Source organism: Zonotrichia albicollis, chromosome 23 (genome assembly GCF_047830755.1).
Source record: "Zonotrichia albicollis isolate bZonAlb1 chromosome 23, bZonAlb1.hap1, whole genome shotgun sequence".
Lineage (NCBI taxonomy): Eukaryota > Metazoa > Chordata > Aves > Passeriformes > Passerellidae > Zonotrichia > Zonotrichia albicollis.
Genome location: NC_133841.1, coordinates 2,734,372 through 2,755,184, shown reverse-complemented (window position 1 = coordinate 2,755,184; position 20,813 = coordinate 2,734,372). Strand labels below are relative to the sequence as shown.

The 20,813-nt window shown below is 43.9% G+C and overlaps 1 protein-coding gene across 5 annotated transcripts; it reads left to right on the top strand.

Annotated features, from left to right (window-relative positions):
• The first annotated feature begins 2,542 nt into the window (after positions 1–2,542).
• SMARCE1 (SWI/SNF related BAF chromatin remodeling complex subunit E1) lies at positions 2,543–18,136 on the top strand. Of its 5 annotated transcripts, none has more exons than XM_005494392.4 (11): positions 2,543–2,774; positions 3,513–3,563; positions 4,077–4,120; positions 6,940–7,044; positions 9,267–9,347; positions 10,453–10,584; positions 12,082–12,253; positions 13,872–14,044; positions 15,046–15,147; positions 15,666–15,876; positions 16,598–18,136. In XM_005494392.4, exons 2-11 carry the CDS (start codon positions 3,557–3,559, stop codon positions 16,804–16,806), a joined length of 1,236 nt encoding a protein of 411 aa, XP_005494449.1. In that variant the 5' UTR covers positions 2,543–2,774; positions 3,513–3,556; the 3' UTR covers positions 16,807–18,136. The 5 variants fall into 5 exon arrangements, with proteins under 5 accessions (XP_005494449.1, XP_005494451.1, XP_074413440.1 ...); XM_005494391.4 differs by having other exon boundaries at positions 2,569–2,774; positions 16,595–18,136; XM_005494394.4 differs by lacking the exon at positions 10,453–10,584 and having other exon boundaries at positions 2,552–2,774; positions 16,595–18,136.
• The last annotated feature ends 2,677 nt before the right edge of the window (positions 18,137–20,813 follow it).

The window sequence follows — 20,813 nt, the reverse complement described above, 5'->3', positions numbered from 1 at the left end:
CCTCTCTGCAATTAGAAAGACACAAATTCCCTCAGAATCTTTACTACAATATGTGAGTATCTTTTTGCTACAAAACTTACTCTTTTTTCCTGGTAAATCCAGTCACCATGGCTATTTTCTTTATGTGTGACTTCCTGATACTGACTTCAGTAGCTTCTGCTACTCTAGGCCTGGTTCAAGAGGGCATTCTGGTTTTAAGTAAGATTTTCACCTCTTCCAGTAAGTATCTATTTTTGCATTATTCACAAATTCCATCTCTCAAAATGCAAAGAACTCTCTTTTGTTCACATAGTAGTGAAATTCCACAAGTGTCAGGGTGAACTCCACGTGGGCATCAAATAATAACATCTCACCCTCAATTTTAGGTCACTTTAAAGCTGAATTTGAAAAAAAAATAACACTGAAGCTTAATACTGTGGCAGAGAATGCTTCATTTCTGTGGTTCTAATTAAATCCAGACCAGCTGAGCCTCTGCCAACCAGCACCTGCAAACGGCTGATGTAAAAACGAGTTTTATTGTCTCAATCTACTTCCCAGTGAATGTCTGTCCTCATTCCAGAGCTTATGAAACTGCTGGTAATTAAAACAGTTGGGTAAGAATTCGTTTTTACATCCCCCCTGGTGAGCATGGTGCAGTATAAACAATTCCATTAAATCAGTAAAACTACTCATATATTGTACAGGATATTAAAAAGTGTACGCTGGCAAAACCTTTCACTATCACTAGATGGAATTGAGGTAAAGAGCATAGAAAGAAAAACAGGGGAATAAAACAAAGTAGGAAATACACTGATGGCTTTGAAATCAAATAATGATTTAGAACTACTAGTGTGGAATGTGAGTTTCTATAAATGTACTTGAACACCACAATAAACAATTCAGTTTTAAAAATAAACGCATATGAAACAATTCAAATTTTTAAATTAAAGTTAAATTTAAAAATAGTTAATAAATATTTCAAAATTTCAATTTTTAATTTAACATTAAATGCAATTTACACTATCAACAAAACCCTGTTATTAATACACTAGAAGTGAATGTGTGAAACTAGGGGGAAACCTAGTCAAAAGTAGGGGGGAAAAGCAGGTTATTTTTCACCTCTTACAAGTATTTTCTCACCTTTTTTTCACCTTTTCCTGCCCCAGTGAAGCTGGTGAACTAGATGTATTTTGCTGGCTGAGGAATCTCTTCAACTCTTGCTTTAAATATCAAATTGAAGTCACAGATTATTCTGCTGCATGGCAACAAATGTCCATTGTGGGTACAGTCAGCAGAATCTAAGCAGATGAGGGCAGAGCTCATCTCTTTTATTTGTTCATAAAAATAAGTGTATTTAAGCATGAAAACAAACTGAGCCTGTGGAACTGTAGGCATTAAGAAAAATGGACCCAACCTGCAGCAACCCATGTTCAGTTACTTTTTCTTCTTTTCACCTTCTACCATCCTTTTGGGTCAGGCAGGTACCATCCCCCTTGGCTTTCCTTCAGATCCACCCAAATTCTCCCTCATGAATTTCTAGAAATACATCCTATTGGCCACGGGAGAGCATTTCAGTGCCTGACATTCAATTTCAACGTCAAACACTCAACATGAAACTCTCTATTTCAAGTTTCACTGACAAAGTTTTCATATTTAATTCAGTCACCTTCGTAATTTGCAGTGTAAAAGGCTCTTAAAGCTGAATACTGAGGTCTGGAACTCTCCATCGCCCTCACACCCTCAGAGCCACACCCTTCACCTTGGTTTGGTATTGCTGAGAGTTTTACCTATGTGTGATAACTTTGCTGATTTCTGCAAGGAATTGTGTACAATTCCACTGCTCCCAGCCTACTGGGTAATTTATAATCCTGTCTGATTCAGCAGCAGAGTGTTTTGAGTTGGTCAGGCTGATTTAGTTAACAATTATCATATATTATCATATTTATTACCCGGGGTCCATCTGGCTGCCTTCACAGCCGTCTCTAACGCCATCCCCTTCCTCTGACATTCTCCCACACAGCGGCACCTTCCCGCTGCCCTCAGAGCTCATCCTGCTCCACTCAACCGCCTCTGCAAGCGCTGCCATCCCAAACAGCCCTTTCGGCACCACACTCTGCGCAGACCAGGACTCGGCAGCACTGACGGACGGTTCACCTGACTCCATCGCTGCTTTTTATGGGATATTATTCGGGCTCGGACACGACCCCGCAGCGTTTTCCGTCGCCTCACAGCAGCCCGGGCACTGAGGCGCTTCAGGGACCGCCCACAGCCCGTGAGGGGAAAAAGGCGCCAAACGCCCCTGAGGGGCCGCGCGCCGCCCGTGAGGGGGAAAAGGCGCTAAAGCGCAGCGCCTTTTCCCCCTCCCTGCTCGCCCCTTCTGCGCCGCAGATTCGCCACCGGCAGCCAGCATTCGGGGCACCGGGATTCCCGGCGCGGGGGAAGGGGACGAGTCGGGTGTTGATCACTGAGGGTCGCAGAGCCCCCGTGACACCCCACGAGGCAGCGCCTCCGTGCCGCTAATGGCGGGCGGGGCCGCCCCTCGCGCGGCGCTCGGGTTGCATCCCGCAGATTCGCCACGGCCTCTGGAATCGTCATTGTCCCGGAGGGTGCGGGAACGGCCCTTGCCCCTCGGTGGGGCGCGGGGTAGCCGAACAGACCCCCTCCATAGTGAACAGAGAGTCACCGGCGGGCTGGGACCGGCGTGGCGAAAGTGCGGAGCGGAGTGCGGAGTGCGCAGGCGCCGTCGCCGCCGCCCCGGCCCGTGGGAACAAAGGGAGCGCGGCCGCGCCGAGCGGGTGAGTCCGGGGGGCCCGGCAGGGCTGACCGGGGGGCTCGGGACGGCCCCGGCCCCTCTCCGGCAGCGCTGCGGGGCTCGGGAGGGCCCTCGGGCCCGGGGAGGGAGCGGTGGGGCCAAGGGAACCTCCGGTGGCCGCCTTGGGCCCGCTCAGGCTCCGCTCGATCTCCCCGAACCAGCCCCGTGTGCGAGCCCAGAGCGCGTCTTTAGTGGGGGTTCTGAAGGAGCTTGCAGCTGCCGTGGTGTGATTTGAAGAAAAAAAACCGAAAATCCACTTTGTTACAGCCCTGTGTGACGTGCTGCCGGTTTCGGTGCTAAAAGGTTAAGCCTTGCCTGTCAGACCGCAGCCATGGGGCTCGGTGGTTGTTTTATGTACCCTGAAAAAGGAAATACATCATTTGGTCATTTATGTATTAATATCAGATTTCTGAAACAATGCGTGTAAAATAATGGGATATGTTCTTTTTATTCCTCACAGGATAAAATATATTTGTTTAGACCCTTTCATATGAACGTGACCTAAACCTGTGTGCTCTTGCACAGCTATTTAAGGCCAGATTCCTTGGAAAATCCATGAATTTTTCAAAGACATAACACCTTGGTTACTGAAATGCTTTTGTTTGTATTCCAGAATTGACAAACTTTGGTAATCACTGGTATCAATTAACAGTCGAAGCTTCGAATATCTGATGGGGGAAAGGCACAACACTTACTAGCGTGATCTTCTTTTGTCTTGCAGAAGTACAAATATAATGTCAGGTGGCTGAAAATTTGACTATCAAAATGTCAAGTAAGTTTTTTTTAAAGATTTTTCTTTCTTTTTCTTTGATGTTTTACAGATCTGGTTCCACAGAATCTGTTTGTGAGATGATGCCATTATTCCTGGCATTAAAAGAAATTAGCAAGTGTAGTGACTAAATTCTTGGCCTTAAATCCTGCTGTGGCTGATTCCTGGCATATTGTTTTTGTAGGAAATCCACATATCACAGCTTATGAATCCTGTTGGACTGCATTTTTGCTTTCTCTCCATGTAATTGGTGTGCATATAAATGAATTTTATTTTCTTCAATCTTGTGCTTGAATAAAAGCCTGGGACAAAAGTAATGGGGAGATTTCAATTTTTCTTTCTTTCCTTTTTCTAGTGTTGCTTTTTGCTGTTAAGTGACAAAACACAAAGTTTTTCAGAGTAGAATTTTCTTGGTTTTGTAAAATCATTTAAAACTATTTGCCATAGCAGATGCCTTAAAAATTCATTCAGATTTTCGAGAAAAAAAAAAATGTGCTTGCATTTCTGTCTTAACAGAAAGGCCATCTTATGCCCCACCTCCTACCCCAGCTCCTGCAACCGTAAGTATAGTGATTTTTCTCATTAACACAGAGCCTTTAGTAACTTCCCAGAACAATAATTATGGAGTTGCATCACCTTCCTATATGGGAAACACAATATTAATGTCATGTGAATTGTTAAAATTAATATAATTCTTTTGGGGGAAGTTTAGGAAAGAGAAGCTGAATAAACTTATTTTGCCTTTAAGGCTGGATACTGCAGACCCTGAATTTTCTGTGAGCAGCCACTTGTCTCAAATGACTCCCAGTGGGTTGCAGCAGTACTGGAATAGTTAAAATCAACTGATATATTTGATTATAAAATGTCCTGCTCAGCCTGTGCCCAAATTACGGGCAGACAGTGAATTTTTCCACATCTCAGTTGTACTGAGCTGCTTTTTTTTGTTGTTGCATTTGAGTGGAATGCAGGATTATGAAACATCCTGTCATATTGGGTCAGAATAATCAAACTCTACTGATGCCAGTCTTGCATTCCTTGAAATCACTGGTATTTTGGAGTCGAGGGCTTGGGAAATATTTTACTTTCTAGTAAAGTGACGTGCCCTGACACTGAGGGAAACATGAACAGGAGCTTTGAATCCTGCCCAGTGACATTCCTGGATGTACAAAGGTGCTGGGGGCAGGAACTGTTTGAAAGTAAATGCACATCTTTGGTCACATTTATGGATAGTTTGGGTTTTAAAACAAATCCTTTGTACAGAAGATTGAGCAAAGATGCTCTAGTGAATTTTTTTTAACCAAAGTGAGTTGGAAAACTTACCCAGTAGTGTGTCCTTGATCTCTGCAGGATGGGAGTTAAAAGGAATGTGATCCTGCCAATTTTTTGTGCCATACTTTACAGGAAGAGGCTTGACAATCACATAATACATAAATACAAGTTATGCTTTTATAAGTTTACATAAATAAACTTGATTTTCATAGTTTGCTCAGAGTTTTCATTTTGCACACAGCAAACTAGATCTGTTAGAAGGAACATGATGGATCCTGACCCCTGGATTCCTGCATCGAGAGCTGTGCATACCCATGGGGTTCCTTTGGGATATAGCATGGATACAGATGTTTAATGGTTCATGTTGATGTGGTACAGTCCTTCAGAAGGATACACGAAGCACATGCCAGGACTGCAACCAGTGACATACATTTCCTGTTTTACAATTTTGTATTATCTTTTATACAGTCCTTCACGTGACTGTCTATGCTCTGTTAATGCAAGTCACAAAGTAGCCAAATAACCTTGCTTGTTCTTCCACAGCCAGTTCCAGGTGCTGCAGTCAACAAAATCCCAGTAATTCTCAAAACTGCAGTACTGTACCTGAAATAAAAATCCTCCATGTGATGCAAGGTAGTTCCTGGTAACATTTAAATCCTGTCTTGCAGAAATAAAGAATTAAGCAGACGGAGATTACAATTGTCACCTGGTTTTATTGAAGAGGTGTAGTCTACATATTCAAAGCCTGTTGTTCTGGTAATACAAAAAACTGTACTAAAACAGTGCCTTATCAAGTAGTGAATGTGTATGTCATGAGCCCAGGCATACAGATGAGCACATCAGCTGCTGGGACTGAGTTACAAAGCTTGGCAATAAAACCTCTGTTGAAGACTGACTGTTAAAGGATAATTTTCCTCTGCACTTGTGTGTTTAGAAATAAACTCCTGCAGTGTGTCTGCATTGACTTGAAACCTTCCTAGTTACTTTAGTCAGCTCCTAAAACACTTCTGTTCAGTGTTTGTATGTGTCATACTTTGGTTCTTAAGAGTCCTGAACCTGCTTGTCAAATTTGTATAACTGTAATCTGGAACAAGTCCATTCAGTGAATCCCTGAAAGACTTCTTGGAATGTTTATTAGGGCTGCTGGAGAGTGGGACACTGTGGGAATGACGTTTAAGTGTCCAGAAACACTCCAGGCTCTTGTGAATCCTCATGGAATTGATCTTTTTTTCCAACAAAATCTGACTGGAAAAGAGGGGGGATAATGGAAAAAAGAAATTTATTTGAGGAGGGGAATACAGGTAACCTGATGAAACTTGAATGTCCATTGCTAAGTGAGAAGGGAATGAAAAGAAACAAGATTTTTTTTTTTCCGTGTGACTGAGGTGAGAACAAATCAATCCACTTTCATGAATGAATGAAGATGTATTGATTAATTTCTGAATTATCTTGGATTTGGTGATCTGTTCAGACTAGTTTAAAGTTTTTAACTTACAGGTCTTACTGCAGATGTAGAGTTCCTCAGCTCTGTCAGTCTACAGCCTGCCTCATAACAGAGAGATGTCTCTGGGAATTGTCTTCAGCCACTGGCAGTGGAGCACAAATGGTGCTTTGAGAGATTTCCTCCCCTGCTCTATTTGTTGGGAAGGCAGAATTCTGGGAAGAAAAGCAGGCAGGGATTTTCATTGGTGAAATAAATGTGGGTACTGGGGATTTCTGCCCCATCACTGGGTGCTGTGTTGCCCAACTTTCACCCTAGGGAGACAAGAGTCTTCTGAATTCCTTGGTGGCTTATGTTGGAAAACTCTCATTAGCCATGACCTGAATTTACAGCGTACTTGTTTAAATGAGTTCCACAGTTAATAGAAATAAAATCACCAATTTTCAGACAGAAATTTGTAGTGACACATTTGCTTAAAAGTCCTGTTTCCTTACTAGGTTTATACTGGAGTAAGTTGTGTGTGTTGGGAAGACACCAACTGCTACACCTCATTACTTGTTTGAATTCTGGTTGCTTTTGCATGCCATATTGCAGTTCATTTTCATTTCTGTGTTCTCCTCGTTTGAGCTCATTTCTCATTCGTGTTTTTGTCTCATTTGTTTCCATCAGCAAATGCCCAGCACCCCAGGGTTTGTGGGATACAATCCATACAGCCATCTGGCCTACAACAACTACAGGCTGGGAGGGAACCCGGGCACCAACAGCCGGGTCACGGTAGGAGAATCAACTATTACATCCTCCAGCAAACACCAGGAGCTGACCAGAAATGGCTTTAGGGTTAGGTTCTTCGGAGTCTTGGCTGCTGCCACTTCTTTATAAAAAAAACCAAAACCAACTTCTTATTCCTCACTTTCCTCCCCTTCCCCTTCACTCTGAAACCTTTTGCAGGAAAATGGGTTTTTACTCAACTGGTAATGGTATATGATGCAGACATCCAAAAAGACAGACTTTGGTCTTCAGTGACCACTGCATGCATAGGAAAAGCTTCTGTAGCTGGGTATGAATTTTTGGAGGGAGGGAACTGCTCTTTTTGCTGAGGTTCATTGGTACAGAAATAAGGAAGAACATTTTGCAAGCTGGAGATCGTTGATAGTCGTTGCATCATCCTGTTGAGCCATGCAAGAGGTACAGCCCTTTATTTTTCTTTCTAGTCTTAGTCTGGTAATTACTGCACAGTCCCAAGTTCAGTCATTATTTTTTCAACAAAAGTGTGATGTTGATAATAAAATAGCTTCAGCTCATATATGTGTCAGTGTGTGGGAAATGGATGTTACATTCATTTTTCATGGAGTAAACAAAGTGAGATGGAGACAAGTGATGAGGGAGGTGACAGCTTCTTTCAAACATGAATCAAGTCCTAGCATTGTATGCAGTTAGGAAACAAAAATAGACAGTGGAAATATAACACTGTTAACACAACAGAAACAGAGTAAATCCCTGATACTTTCTTAAATATCTTACAACTTTAAGGTTTCTCCATGTAGAACTTTGTACCTCAAAACTTCTGATCAGTTTGGAAGGTGATACAAAGATTTCTCAAGGACCAAGTACATGGTGCTTTTTGAAAGTGTAGTCTTTTTTATGCCTCTCATATAAACCTTCTTTCAAATGAAGTTCATCCAATTTGTTAAAGCATTTACAGAAAGGATCTTCCCCTACAAGCTGGAATTGACTGTTCAAATGGATACTTTCTTTATCCAAGACTAAGTCAGGTTTTGTCTGAGAACTTCCATTGTTTCTGTATGTCACAAGCATACACAGCCTGCTCTGCCATGCATATCCAGTATATGGATGGTGTCTTTAAATCCCTCTTAATTTAAAAGCATTAAACAGTTTCCGTTAATGTTTTTCCAACCCATCTGTATGTGTATCTATGTATACATTTTGGTAATGCATATACCTCATGCACATTATTTATACACAGTTCTGTATGCATTGTTCATAGAGCTCCATAAATTCAGCAAACAAACAAACAAAAAAAAAGAAACTTATCAGGAGGAAAACAGTATTGAACTGAGCCTTCTGGGCTACACCCAAGTATTGATCTACAGGCCACAGCCCTGAAAGATCTTGAACCTGCTTTATATTTTCATGTAAATACTCCCACTTAATAAAACTCCTGGCATGTGGAAGTGCTGGAAGAGTGGAGGGTTTCAGACCCTGCAGTTGACAGGGGCTGTGATGTCATTGCACTGCTTTAGGAGCAAGCCCTGTCAGATGTTCTGTGGCTTGAAGGGATGCAAGGAGACCCAGCAGCATTAAAGCTCAGCAGCCTTTCGTGTGCTGCCAGCTTTGTGTCTGGCAGAATAAGCCAAAGGAAGACAGAGCACAGGAGCATGTTCCAGGCTAATTGGGACAATTCATTAGAGCTTGGCTACAAGTAGAACACATATTTACCTTTTAGCTGCATAGAATTGTTTTCTTTTTATAAAGAGTCAGTTAATTGGCTCCAAATTACCACTGACAAATTTTACAGAAAAATAATTACTAAAATTATTTGATAGTGTCTCTAATTTAATGTTTTTAACCTTTCTTCATATCTTTTTAAACCTGTACAATAGCAACATTAAATTTGTCAAAACAGATAAAATAAATTAGTCATCAGAAGTGAGAAAAAACAACCTGCTGGGATTAGTGTTTCCTTGTCAGTTCCTAAGCTATGTAGTTCAGTTTTAAGGACATGGAGCCCTTTTGAGGATATATCTAGTTACTGCTCTGTAAACTTACAGAGGAAAGGACAAACTTACATTGGAAATTATTCCTCTGAGGACCAACTCTAGCTAGTGCTTGTTCACTTACAGCCTGGGTAATTTTTCTGGTGATGTTTGCTTCTCTTGGTGGGGGTGTGTGGATGCACAAGTGTTTTCCAAAACGAGTGCGTGTAGAAACTGCTCAGCGATCCCATTAACGAATGGATTTATCCGGTTCTTTTATAGGCTTCCTCTGGTATTACCATCCCAAAGCCCCCCAAACCCCCAGACAAGCCCCTGATGCCCTACATGAGGTACAGCCGGAAGGTGGGTATTACAATGTCCATCAGTAATAAAGTCAGTGTTCGTTTGTGCTAACAATTAATTGCTATGATCTTAGTTTCAGCTTCTAAACGTTGACTCCTAACAGCCTGCGCTCTCTTAAGGGGATGTAAAGTACAGAGTCTGCCCTGCAGAACAAAGGCAGCAGTAGTCTGGTCACACAGTTGCCAATTTCTGGGGGGAAAATTGCTAAAATGCTAATTCCTACCACTGTCTGCTGACAAGGATCCACCCCGCCACATTCAGAAGTTCCTGTGACTTACTGACAGAACTTTTTTATATAAAGGAAGTATTCCTTGCGTTTTCTGGGCTTGGTGCAGTGCTGTAGCTGGACTGAAGAGTAGCAATGAGTGGACTTTGCATGTTCTCCTTCACCACCCTAGCCCGTGGCAACGTTTGCTTCGCTATTCTGTGAACTGTTTGACAGAAAGTAGGAGAGAGACTCTTGTGGAGTCTGGAATCTGATGGGGCATGGGGAGGGCATGGCAGCCTGGCTGAAGCAGGTGAGCCAGAAGGAATTTCTTCCACTTCTGGTAAAGTATCTTTACCAGCATGTCTGTCTTAGGCCAAAAAACATCAACACACACACAAAAAAAAAAAAAAAGTCAAGTGGTGCAGCAAGAAATTACACTGGCAGCTCTCCTTTTTTTTTCCCTATAAAGTTAGGAACCTTTTTGGTGGAGTCAGAACTTGTTGGAACTCAGATTGATCAGCAAGACTGAAATATTGTGAAATGTTACATTCTGATCTGAAAAGCTCAGTCTCTTTGTCATAATCTACTGCTGGATGTGTTTACTCAGTAGCATTTTTTTCCCCGAGATGCAGCGATGTTCATTTAAGAAGAGAATTGAGAGGGTTAAAGGCAATATTCCCATGAGACCAAAGCCACTCAGCAATTGCCTGGTTCAGTAGCTGGCTTCCTACTGACTTCCTGCCCCAGAAAATAATCCAGATAGCTTAGCCAGACTCATTCCTAACTTTATCCTGTTTTTCATGGTGATTCCAGAAAGAACACTGAGATGACAATATAAAATGTTTAATTTGGAAGTATTTAGATATCATTAGTAAAGCTCCAGCTGTTTCTGTTAAGGTCTGGGACCAAGTGAAGGCGTCCAATCCTGATTTGAAGTTATGGGAAATTGGCAAGATTATTGGAGGAATGTGGCGAGATCTCACTGATGAAGAGAAGCAAGAGTATTTGAATGAATATGAAGCTGAAAAGGTAAATGGAAGAAATCTGGGATGTTTATTACAGCTGATTCTTCTAGGAACTGGTCTGAGAAGAAAAATTCATCTTCCCCATGCAGGGGTGTTTGAGGCATTCACGAGAGCCCTGTATGTAACTTAAATGGAAGTTTGTCCTGACACGTCTCTTAGATTTTTTTAAATAACTGTGCATCAACTGTGACTGGTCAGTTTTTAGACCTAATTCAAAATGAAGTATTTATAATTGAGTGTCGATTTTAACTGTGTAATGAATGGATTTGATTGTACAACATCAGTATTGAAAAGATTGTCTCAACACCAAAATCCTCTTTCAAAACTGGTGCTCTGCAACTACTGCTGTTGTCATGAACATGTTCCTAAGAGACTTCCAGTCACGTGGGGTTTGGTTTTCCTGGTGGAACTCCACGCTGTGGCATTAATGTTTTGTTTCTTAATAGAAAATGCTACCACTTGTAGGGTTTTCTTGTGCTTTTGTTTTGGTTTTATTGATCTTAATGACAAGAGATGACAGCTGCCTCGTGTCTAGGCTGGTAAGTGTTGAGCACCTGTACAAGACTGTTGTTGTGATTCTCAGGTACAAAGGGAGAATTGTCCAGCTGATGTGTTGTGCTTACACCTGGCAGGCACCTGAGCCTCTGGCTACCTGGTCAAATCTCAGCTGGTTTTATTCCAAGGCAATAGAGAAGTACTGCAAAACTCAGTGCTCTTAGCTGAGAAAAAAAAATAATCCAGGAATTCTATTTTTACCTTGGTAATGATGTTTAGATTGTAAGCTCCTTGGGGCAGGGGCCAGCTGGTTTCTGTTGTGCCAAGGCAGAAGGATCCTGGTCCTGATCATTTACAAGCGTTTTAGGTACCTTTATCAATATCATAGATTATATCCATTTTTTGATCAGAAGTATCTCAAATCACTGTACAAAATCTTAAAAATGAGATTAAAGAAAGCAATTCAAAGAGAAAAGGTATTTCAAAGAAAGTGAAAATAGTGCTGCTGTCCTGCTGCCAGGAGGAGACAGGAGTCTGGCTGCAGCTTTCTGTGCCATCCCAGAACAGGGATGGGTCAAAGAATGAACAAATCTTAAATGATTTTGGAAAGTGGTTCATGACATACTGGCATAAGGAAAGAGAAGAAATCAGAATCACAGATTTAGTTAGAACTCCAGAGAATTACTAAGAATATTTTGTGAATATTTCATCTTACCAGAACTTGATCTTAAATGTTCTGAGGTGTGTGAATTTGAAATCTCAGAAAACAAAGCTATCATAATACTAAAAGGACCTAAGAACCAGCTGTGTTTTTAAAACACAAATGACTATAGAAGTTCCAATTTGTAAAAAAGAAGGACTGAGAGAATCTGATCATTTGTATCTCAGCCAGACGATGCAGATTCAGCTTTGTCTGTGTAACGGCGCTGTGCGTTACACAGAGCGCAGTTGTGGCCGGGTGGGAATCACCCAGTGGTGCAATCAAACCGTGTTGGTCACCTTGCAGATCGAGTACAACGAGTCCATGAAGGCCTACCACAACTCCCCTGCCTACCTGGCCTACATCAACGCCAAGAGCCGCGCCGAGGCGGCGCTGGAAGAGGAGAGCCGGCAGCGGCAGTCGCGCATGGAGAAGGGGGAGCCCTACATGAGCATCCAGCCCGCGGAGGATCCCGATGGTAAGGAGCTGCTGTGCACTCCCAGTGGGACACCCATGGCATGGAGATACAGAAAACCACCTGTGTTCACTTTCTGCAGCGCTTCGTGTGGCTTCGTTTCTGCTTTGGTGCTTCCATGCCAATTTCCATTACCACGTTCTATTCCGTACAGCTGACTTGGTTCCCAAAAGTAAGGTGGCACCCGTGGCAAAAGTTATTCCAACCCTTCTTAATTAAGTGTGAAGTAATGCTTAATAGTTCAAACCAGATCAGTCTGCTTACTGCTCCATAATGGCTTTAGCACATGCTTTAGAAAAGGCTTAGATGCCTGATTTAATCCGGCTTGGATGGAATGTTGTGCTTTATTACCAGAAGCACATAAATCTGACTGGCAGAGTTCTGGTGTGATTAAGAGCACCTGAACTTTGAATGTGTTCAACAACTGTCATTTGAGATTGTTTGGTGAGTGAGGTGCCCTTGCTGCTGACAAGTTGATGAGAAAATTCTGAAAGTTTATTTGACTGCAAGGAAATGCACCCCACCCAGTGGGAAAAGTCAGCCTCACACACCTCATGGCTGCATTTAAATGCATCACCAAATACTTGTTGAAACCTGAGGGTGAAAAATGTGCTCAGTTACACCCTTTTTTTTCCTTCCCCCTTGTGAAAGCACACCCCTGAGATAAATCTCATAGCAAACAGCACTTTCCCCCGTGTGAGGTAATTGCAACATTTATGTAAATACGTTTCATGCTGGAATAACTGGAACCTGGGGACTTGAGATTCTGTTCTGTGCCACCAGTGCAAAGTAGACTTGGGCAGAATCAGCCATTACCTCTTTTTTTTGCTTTGTTTAATCAGATACCTAAGTGAGATACAATATACACTTGGAAATAAACTTTCATTTAACTAGTTCTCTTCTTTGGTAATATCTCCTGGCATGGTCTTCAACTTCTTAAGATTTCTGTGAATAGCTGGGATAGTCATCTCCAGTAGGAATACTTAATGTAAAGCAAAATTCGACCTCTGGACTTTTCTATGTGGCATTGTTCTGGGAGATAATTCATACTTGTTGTTTAACTGGTTTCTCTTTAGAGAGATGCACTTACTAATAAATAATCAAATTCTTTTAATACATGACTGAAGTTTCAGTGATGAGTAAATGTGTCTCACTGCTTCATGCTTTCAGTCCTCAGTATTTTAAAAAATAAGTAGTTTTGATCTGTGCTACAAAAGTTATTTATAGAGGAGTCACTATCCTGGTGGCATTTTGTTCTGGAAACATGATTAATCAGGAATGGTCTTTTATTTGGTGTATTAATAGTCCCTCTTACTGTGGAAGTGTGGAAAGCAACAGAGTGAATAACTAGGTCAGTCCCAATTGCAGCTGTGGGAAGTGCATGTGAAATCAGCTGTTAGAGCTGTGCCAGGTGAATGCTGCCCTGGCCACATTTTGTCTCGTTTTGAAATTCCCTGATGCTCTGTGTGTGTTACTGTGAACTTTGTGACATGACAACTGCTGCTGCTATGGCTCATATTTTAGTTTTTGTGAGTGGGTATAGAGTGGATAATGTGGGTACATTGGGCTCAGCTCTCACTCTGTGGGATCAAAGCAGTTTCCCCTCCAACTCCTGTTGCAGATTACGACGATGGGTTCTCCATGAAGCACACGGCCACAGCTCGGTTCCAGAGGAACCACCGGCTCATCAGCGAGATCCTGAGCGAGAGCGTGGTGCCCGACGTCCGCTCCGTGGTCACCACAGCCAGAATGCAAGTCCTGAAACGCCAGGTTCAGTCCCTGATGGTTCATCAGGTAAAAGGAAAGGATGTAGATGCAGCTAAAAGGTGGTGGGGTTGGGCTGGACTCCAGTTCTTTGGATCATTCAATCACCTACATGACTGTTCTTGCTGGGTGTCAATGTTCTGTGTGCTCCAGGAGCTAATCCCTGGGATTTCTTGGGTGCTACAGAACTTGAGACTTCGCCTTCTGTGCTGTTTTGTTCTTTGTGTTTTGTCCTAAGAGTTAGTTCCATAGTTCTTCATTATTACACACAACCTCCTGTATGCAGTTTTTAAAGTCTGCTGATTAATTAGTACTGATAGTGTTGTGATTTCGGGTACCTGACGACTCATCTTGTTTGTAATGATTCTTTTTTTGAAGTAAATTGTCCCTATTCTAACATTTTTCACTGAAAGTTAAATTTATACAAAATATATGGTGCAGTCACACCTGCATGTTTAACCCAGCATTGGGCACATGCCTGTGTTTTTCCAAACACTCATGTTACCAAAAGAACCCTTTCAGCATGGTCAGTGTATGTAGGGGTGAAGCAAAACCAGAATTAGGTAGAGATTTGTTGGGGTTTTTTAAATTACAGAAGATTTAGAGGGTGGAGGGGGTGGTTGTCCTTCTTTCCTGTGAATTGTGGTCTTTCTGTGTTAGAGACTGCAATTGATGTGTGGTGTGTCTGTACCTGTGAGCTGTGTATATACAGACCTGTGGGATATGTATACACAGACCTGGGGGGAGCAGAATAGGAAAGAAAATGTGCAGATTTGATGCAGGAAGCTTCACTTCAGGTGCACAATGTTTCATTTACAGTATGCTTAAACTGCTGCACAGACCCATGTACTGTTCCTACTTTTCACTATGAACTTCTGAGCTAATGGGTATCAGAGGCAGGCAGAAGGATGTTTACATATTAGACCAGTATTTAAAAATAAACCCATATGAAAATTTGTATGCTTAGCTGTACCTCTGCCCAGTTTTTAGGTGACTGCACAATGAGGTTCTTGCTTTTGTTTCACTTCCAGCGTAAGCTCGAAGCTGAGCTGCTGCAAATTGAGGAGCGTCACCAGGAAAAGAAGAGGAAGTTTTTGGAAAGCACAGACTCTTTCAACAACGAGCTTAAAAGGGTACAGCTCATTTTTCTCACTTACTCTGAGGAAGCTGCTGGTTCCACAGTGGTACAAGTGCTTCAGTTCTCTGTTCAGTTCTGAGCAATTGCCCAGCTGCTGGGGCAGTGCCCTGGCATGGGTGGTAAAAAGCACAGGATGATTTCCTGCTCCTTCAGTGACCTTTAGGGCCAGTACAGTTTAGAAGTGCCTCCAGGCTGGGCTGGGTGAATTCACTCAGAGCAGCTGGAGGAAGGTGGCCTGAAGCCACTGTGGAGGGCACACTGCTCTCCTTGGCTGCACTCAAATAACAAGTTTTAGGTTGTTTATTTATTCCCTCTCCCCTGTTTTTTCTTAATATGCCTGTATCTCCCTTCCTAGTTACTTCCAGTATAAACTTTGTAAAATCAAAAGTTCTGTGCAGTGTGTAGAAATAATGAAGTCATCATTGGAGTTTACTGATTATTTATTTTTCAGTGTAACTGCAGTAGTAAAAGAGCTAAAGTTTTCCTTTGTTTTGCTTTGTTTTTAATTACTAGTTATGCAGTTTGAAGGTGGAAGTGGATATGGAAAAAATTGCAGCTGAAATTGCTCAAGCTGAGGAACAGGCTCGCAAGAGACAGGAGGAAAGGGAAAAGGAAGCAGCTGAGCAAGCTGAGCGCAGTCAGAACAGCCTGGCAGCTGAGGAGGAGCAGGCAGCCAGCAAGGGGGAGGAGAAGAAAGAAGAGGAGAGCACTCCAATGGAGACAGGTAACTGCATCTGAACATCTGCAGAGCCCTCCAAGGATCAGCATTAAAGGGTCTCTGAGGAGAGCAGTTCACTACATCTTGGTGAACACAGGCATTTGCTTGCTTCTCATTAAATTACTTGTTTTTAAAAGAGAAGATAAGATCCCACAGAGCCCCATGTCATGCTTTATGTGTGATGTACCCAGGGGAAAAAATAATAAACCTGAAGTTAGACTGCTTAACTGGGAGTAGCTGAGAGTGTTTCCTTTTCCCAGTGTCAGTGTCCAGCCAGAATGATGCAACAGCAGTGCTTCCTATGCAGCTCTCAGGCAAATTTTCCAGCTGCTTTATGCTCTGGACAGTGGCAATAAGAAATGCTGCTGGATTCAGGAGTCCCAGTGACTAGTGCATCAGTGAGTCCCTGCTGCAACAGCAGGAGCATAAGGAAAGAGGGGCCAAGGAGTTTGAATTCCAGTGCTTCTGCTTTAACAAGGAGCATGGCTCTCTTATGGCTGGAATTCTGAGGTCAGGCAGCTGTGGCTGACATCAGGATGTGTGGCAGGACCATATATGTCCTCAGCACTGAAAGATCCCTGAGTTGTGCCTGTCCCTGCATGTTCTAGGTGACTGCTACGGAATACTCGGATTTGTTACAGCTTCTGTTTCTTCCTAAATCCTAATTGCACAATCTAAATAAATATTGACATGTAAATGACACTTAGAAATACATTTTTTCCAGAAGAGCCTCACCCAGAAGAGAGCACAGACAACCAGCAGAACGGTGAAGAAGGAACCTCCACCCCAGAGGACAAGGAGAGCGGGCAGGAAGGGGTGGACAGCACAGCTGAGGAGGGAACCAGCGACAGCAACACCGGCTCGGAGAGCAACAGCGCCACCGTGGAGGAGCCGCCCGCAGACCCCATCGCCGAGGAGGGCGAGAAGAAAGAATAATCACTGACTCAGTTCCTGTGTCTCTGTAATGAAGTACTGTTTGATTTCAGAGCGTGCTCTGCGGCTGTTGTACCTTCCCTGCCTCTGTCACTTGTCTCCAAGGATGCCAGGGCTTAGTGACACGCCAGGTTATCAGCATAGCAAGGTGAAGGGGCCTGGAGAGGTACAGGGTGTCCTGCAGCAGGCAGAAAAGGAACCTCATGTGTCTAAACACAGCTGTTACAGTGTGGAGAGGTCCTTGTATCATTTGTATTTCTTCCCTAGAAAGAGTAGAAACCACTGGTTTTGGTTTCTGTGAGAAATCAGGCCTTTTCCCTTTCTTCTGGTGCCATGGACACACTGGCACTTTTCCCCAAAGGCCCTTCCTGCCCCTTTGTGGCACAGGTGTCTCCCCTGTGCTGCAATCCTGGCCTGACTGCATGAGGGACCTGCTCCTGGCAGGGGCACTGGCTTTCTGGAGAGGCTGGACTGTAACTGAAACATTCAGATCTCTTCTTACAATGGAGCAAAGACTTTATGTCTCCCCAGGGTGTCTCCTGGAGCCTCTCCTTACCTAACAACTCCAAAAGTCCCCTGTGTCCCACAGCTACAGCTCTGCCTATCAACAAGGGCAATTTCTGCTGCAGCCTCCCCAGTCCATGCTCTTAAAGAAAGCTCTCAATCCTCAGGAACAGCTCCAGAGTGAGTCTGAAAGTCTGGGGTTTTGGGGGTTTTTGGTGTAACTTGTTTTTCTAGAGTATCTGCTCTGCTGTGGTGGAAACTTGCTCACGGTCTGTGTGTGGCATGTCAGGAGATCCAGTTCCAAAGGGCTCAGTGTAGTCTTGCAGGAAATGACACATCATGAGGGATTTTTCTTCTGTGGTGCAGGATTCTTTTCAACAAGCCTTTGCTTTTCTTTCCTAGTTAACTCCTTTATTTGCTACCAAGAGACCCTGGTGTGGCCTCAGCCAGAGACCTGGCACAGAACAGAGCAGGAGAGCGTTTAGACACGCACATCTTCTCTGAGCAGACAGTCACTGATATGGCACAAATGGTAAAAAAGTAGTTTTGCTTGTCATGAGCTTTCAGAACCTCTGGAGACTCTACAAATGTACTGAAAAGGCCATAATTTGCCCTGTATAAGCAAAACCCCACAGATAAATACACTGAATTGTGGCAGCAGCCATGGGCCACTTCTTGACTTAACAACTGAGGGAACACATGATCTTTCAATGAACTGATGTGTATTTGCAGAGCAGTGGGTCTATCAGATGGTGTTTTTTAAATCTTTTTTTTTTTTAATGGTCTTAAAAGAATAAAATCCAACATGTTTGGTTTTTTTTTAAACTCACAGTGGTCTGTTCTTGTCTTTTAAGGTAGTGCCAGTGTTTGGTTCAGATCTTTCATCAGCTGTTCTCCATCTCAAGCCAGAGGAAAATAAGCACACAAGCTTTTATTTCTTACAAAGAACCAGCTGCTGGCTGGACTGGAGCCCCTCTCCCGCCCCCAGCCCTGTGGGGCCCAGGTGGGGTTCCACACCTGAGCTGCTGCAAACCCTTGTTGTGCAACAGCTTTTATCTGCAGCAGCCCTGGCTTCTGTAGGCCGGGGATGCTTTTCATCTGCTCCAAATTCTCAAGGTGTATGTAAATAACTAATTATTGGCAAAGACGGGTGTGTGCAGCTCAGGGTGTGGACGTGAAGGAGTGGGTGTTGTCTTCACAAGTGAAATAACTTGTCCAAGCACATGAGAACATGAAGGAATGCCCATGGGCAGTGTTGGAGCACTGACCAGCCCCGTGGGGCCTGGCAGAGGTGCCTGCAAGGTTCAGGAGCATCAGGGACCAGCAAAGGAGAGGGACAGGCCTTGGGAGATACCTGGCTGCTGCAGCAGCCCTTCCTCAGAGCAGCCTGGAACTTTTGGTGAGCCCTGTGTTCTACAGGTCCTCAATGGGATGTTCTTGATGGACCCTGTGGCCACCTGCAGGTCCCAACAGGGCCAGGAACCCTTCCTCCCATGAGGAGGAGCCCTCATGCTTTGCTGTTGGAGCTGCTCTGTTTCCTGGGTGCCCTGTCTGGCAGGAGGTGGGTGCAGGCTGGGGGTCTGAGGTGCAGCCATCCCCCATGGGGTGCTGACAGCTACTGAGTCCCTCACACCCCCAGAAGCAAAAAGGCAAATCCAAGCTTTGCATCATGCGAGGGAGTTGTTTTCTTCGGTTTGTTTTTCTCTTCAAGAAAAACCAGGGGTTTTCAAGTCTGACTCAGGCATTGTGACCTCTGACATCACTTCTGGTTTGCTCTGCAGGCAAAGGTTCTTGTCTCTGTTGGGTTGTTGTCAAAAATATGCTTTTATCTCACCACAAAAACACACTCAGTAAAAGTTATTAAGAAGCCTGGGTTAAAAAAAGAACTGATCTCAAAGTTTTTTTGTTAGTTTGGGGGTTTGTTGGGTTTCTTTTTTTGCATTTATGTAATTATTAGATTTTATCACCCCAAAAACCTTCTAACCTACAAAGCTGGTACAGTAACGGGTACATAGCAAAAAGCAGGCCCAAAGGGTAAGTTTTGAAAGGAATTTAGATGTTAAAATATGAACCAGGCATCTTGTGAGGTTGTTCAGAAATGATTCACCTGGTAAAATGAACCAAGAGCCTCTGAGATCTTCATGCACCCAAATCCCTTCCAAACCCCTCACCTACACACAGGACTGAGCTTGGCTTCCCAGAAAGAAACAAGCCTCATGTTTGTGCAGTAGCTGAACTTTCAGAGAAGAAAAAAAGACTGACAGAGAAACAAACAAGGTTGGGGTTTTTTTAAAAATGGTAAGAAATCACCTGTGTATAACCTGGACAAGTCTTGCCAAGTTGCTCTGCCTGGAGCCAAACGAGCTGCAGACACTGCTCACAAGAGAGGATTATGCTGGTGACAGAAAGAAATAAAACAGATTAAAGGAGCTTTACAGGAATAAAATATCAAAGCAAATCCAAACCCTGGCACAAAGGGGCAGCTCGTGTGTCAGGGAAGCAGAGCCTGCTCAGAGCCTTGTGCTGCAGCAGAGAGCAGAGAGCCTGACCCTGACCTTGGGAGGCTTGGGGGTCCAGAGCCCCTGTGGGGTGATAATCTGGGGGTGAGGAGGGTCCTGAGGAGAAAGGGAGGTGTGGGTGGGCAGCACACAGGGAGCAGGGTCAGACCCTGGCTCTGCTCAGGCCTTTGCTGAGGTCCCTCCTCTATCCCAGGTTGTGCTTTTCCATTTCCCACCAGCTCCAATGCAGCCTCTGTGCCCGCCCCATCCCAAGGAGCCAGCAATTGTTTATTTCTCCCCAGGTTTTGCCCTGAACTTGCTGCCAGGCAGGCTTTGCTGTTCAGTGTTTTTTAAAAAAGCCATTTTTGATTTTTTCCCTCAATTTATCAAAAGCTACTCAGCCACCAATCCAAACCCCCACACCATCAAATGACTGCGTGGTGTCCTTGCTCCTGTGTGATCTCCCTTCATCCCCTTAACTGAAAAGTGTTTTCCCAGCAGTCCCAAGTGCTGGAATCCTGGGGAATACACCCCTCGTGGCCAGCTGGAGATGGAATTGGGGCAGGTGAAGTGCTGGCAGAGGTGTGTGAGCTGCAGCCGGCGCTGCCACCAGGAGTCCCCATCAACCTGCCCGAAGCACACGCAGCCCCAGCCTTGGCTGCGAAGGTGAGCGGTGCTTTTCTTGTACAGGATCCTCAGTGCCAGCCAGCAGCAGTTGTGGCAGCTCATGCTCAGGGCTTGGCACAAATTACTGACTTCTGGAGTCATAAGTGAAGCTTTACATGATGATTTATGACAAAATAAGAGGGTGTAACTCCCCTCACCCTGAGAGCTGCTGGTTGTACCAGCTCAGAGTGAGATGCAGTTGTACCAACTCAGTGTGAGGCATTTCAGGCAGATCAGGGTGAGATGCTCACAGGTCAATCCCCTGCAGCTTTGAGACGTCTGGACATGAACTGCAGGTGCTGCACTGCAGAAGTGGGGGTTGATCATGCCAGGTACTCAGAG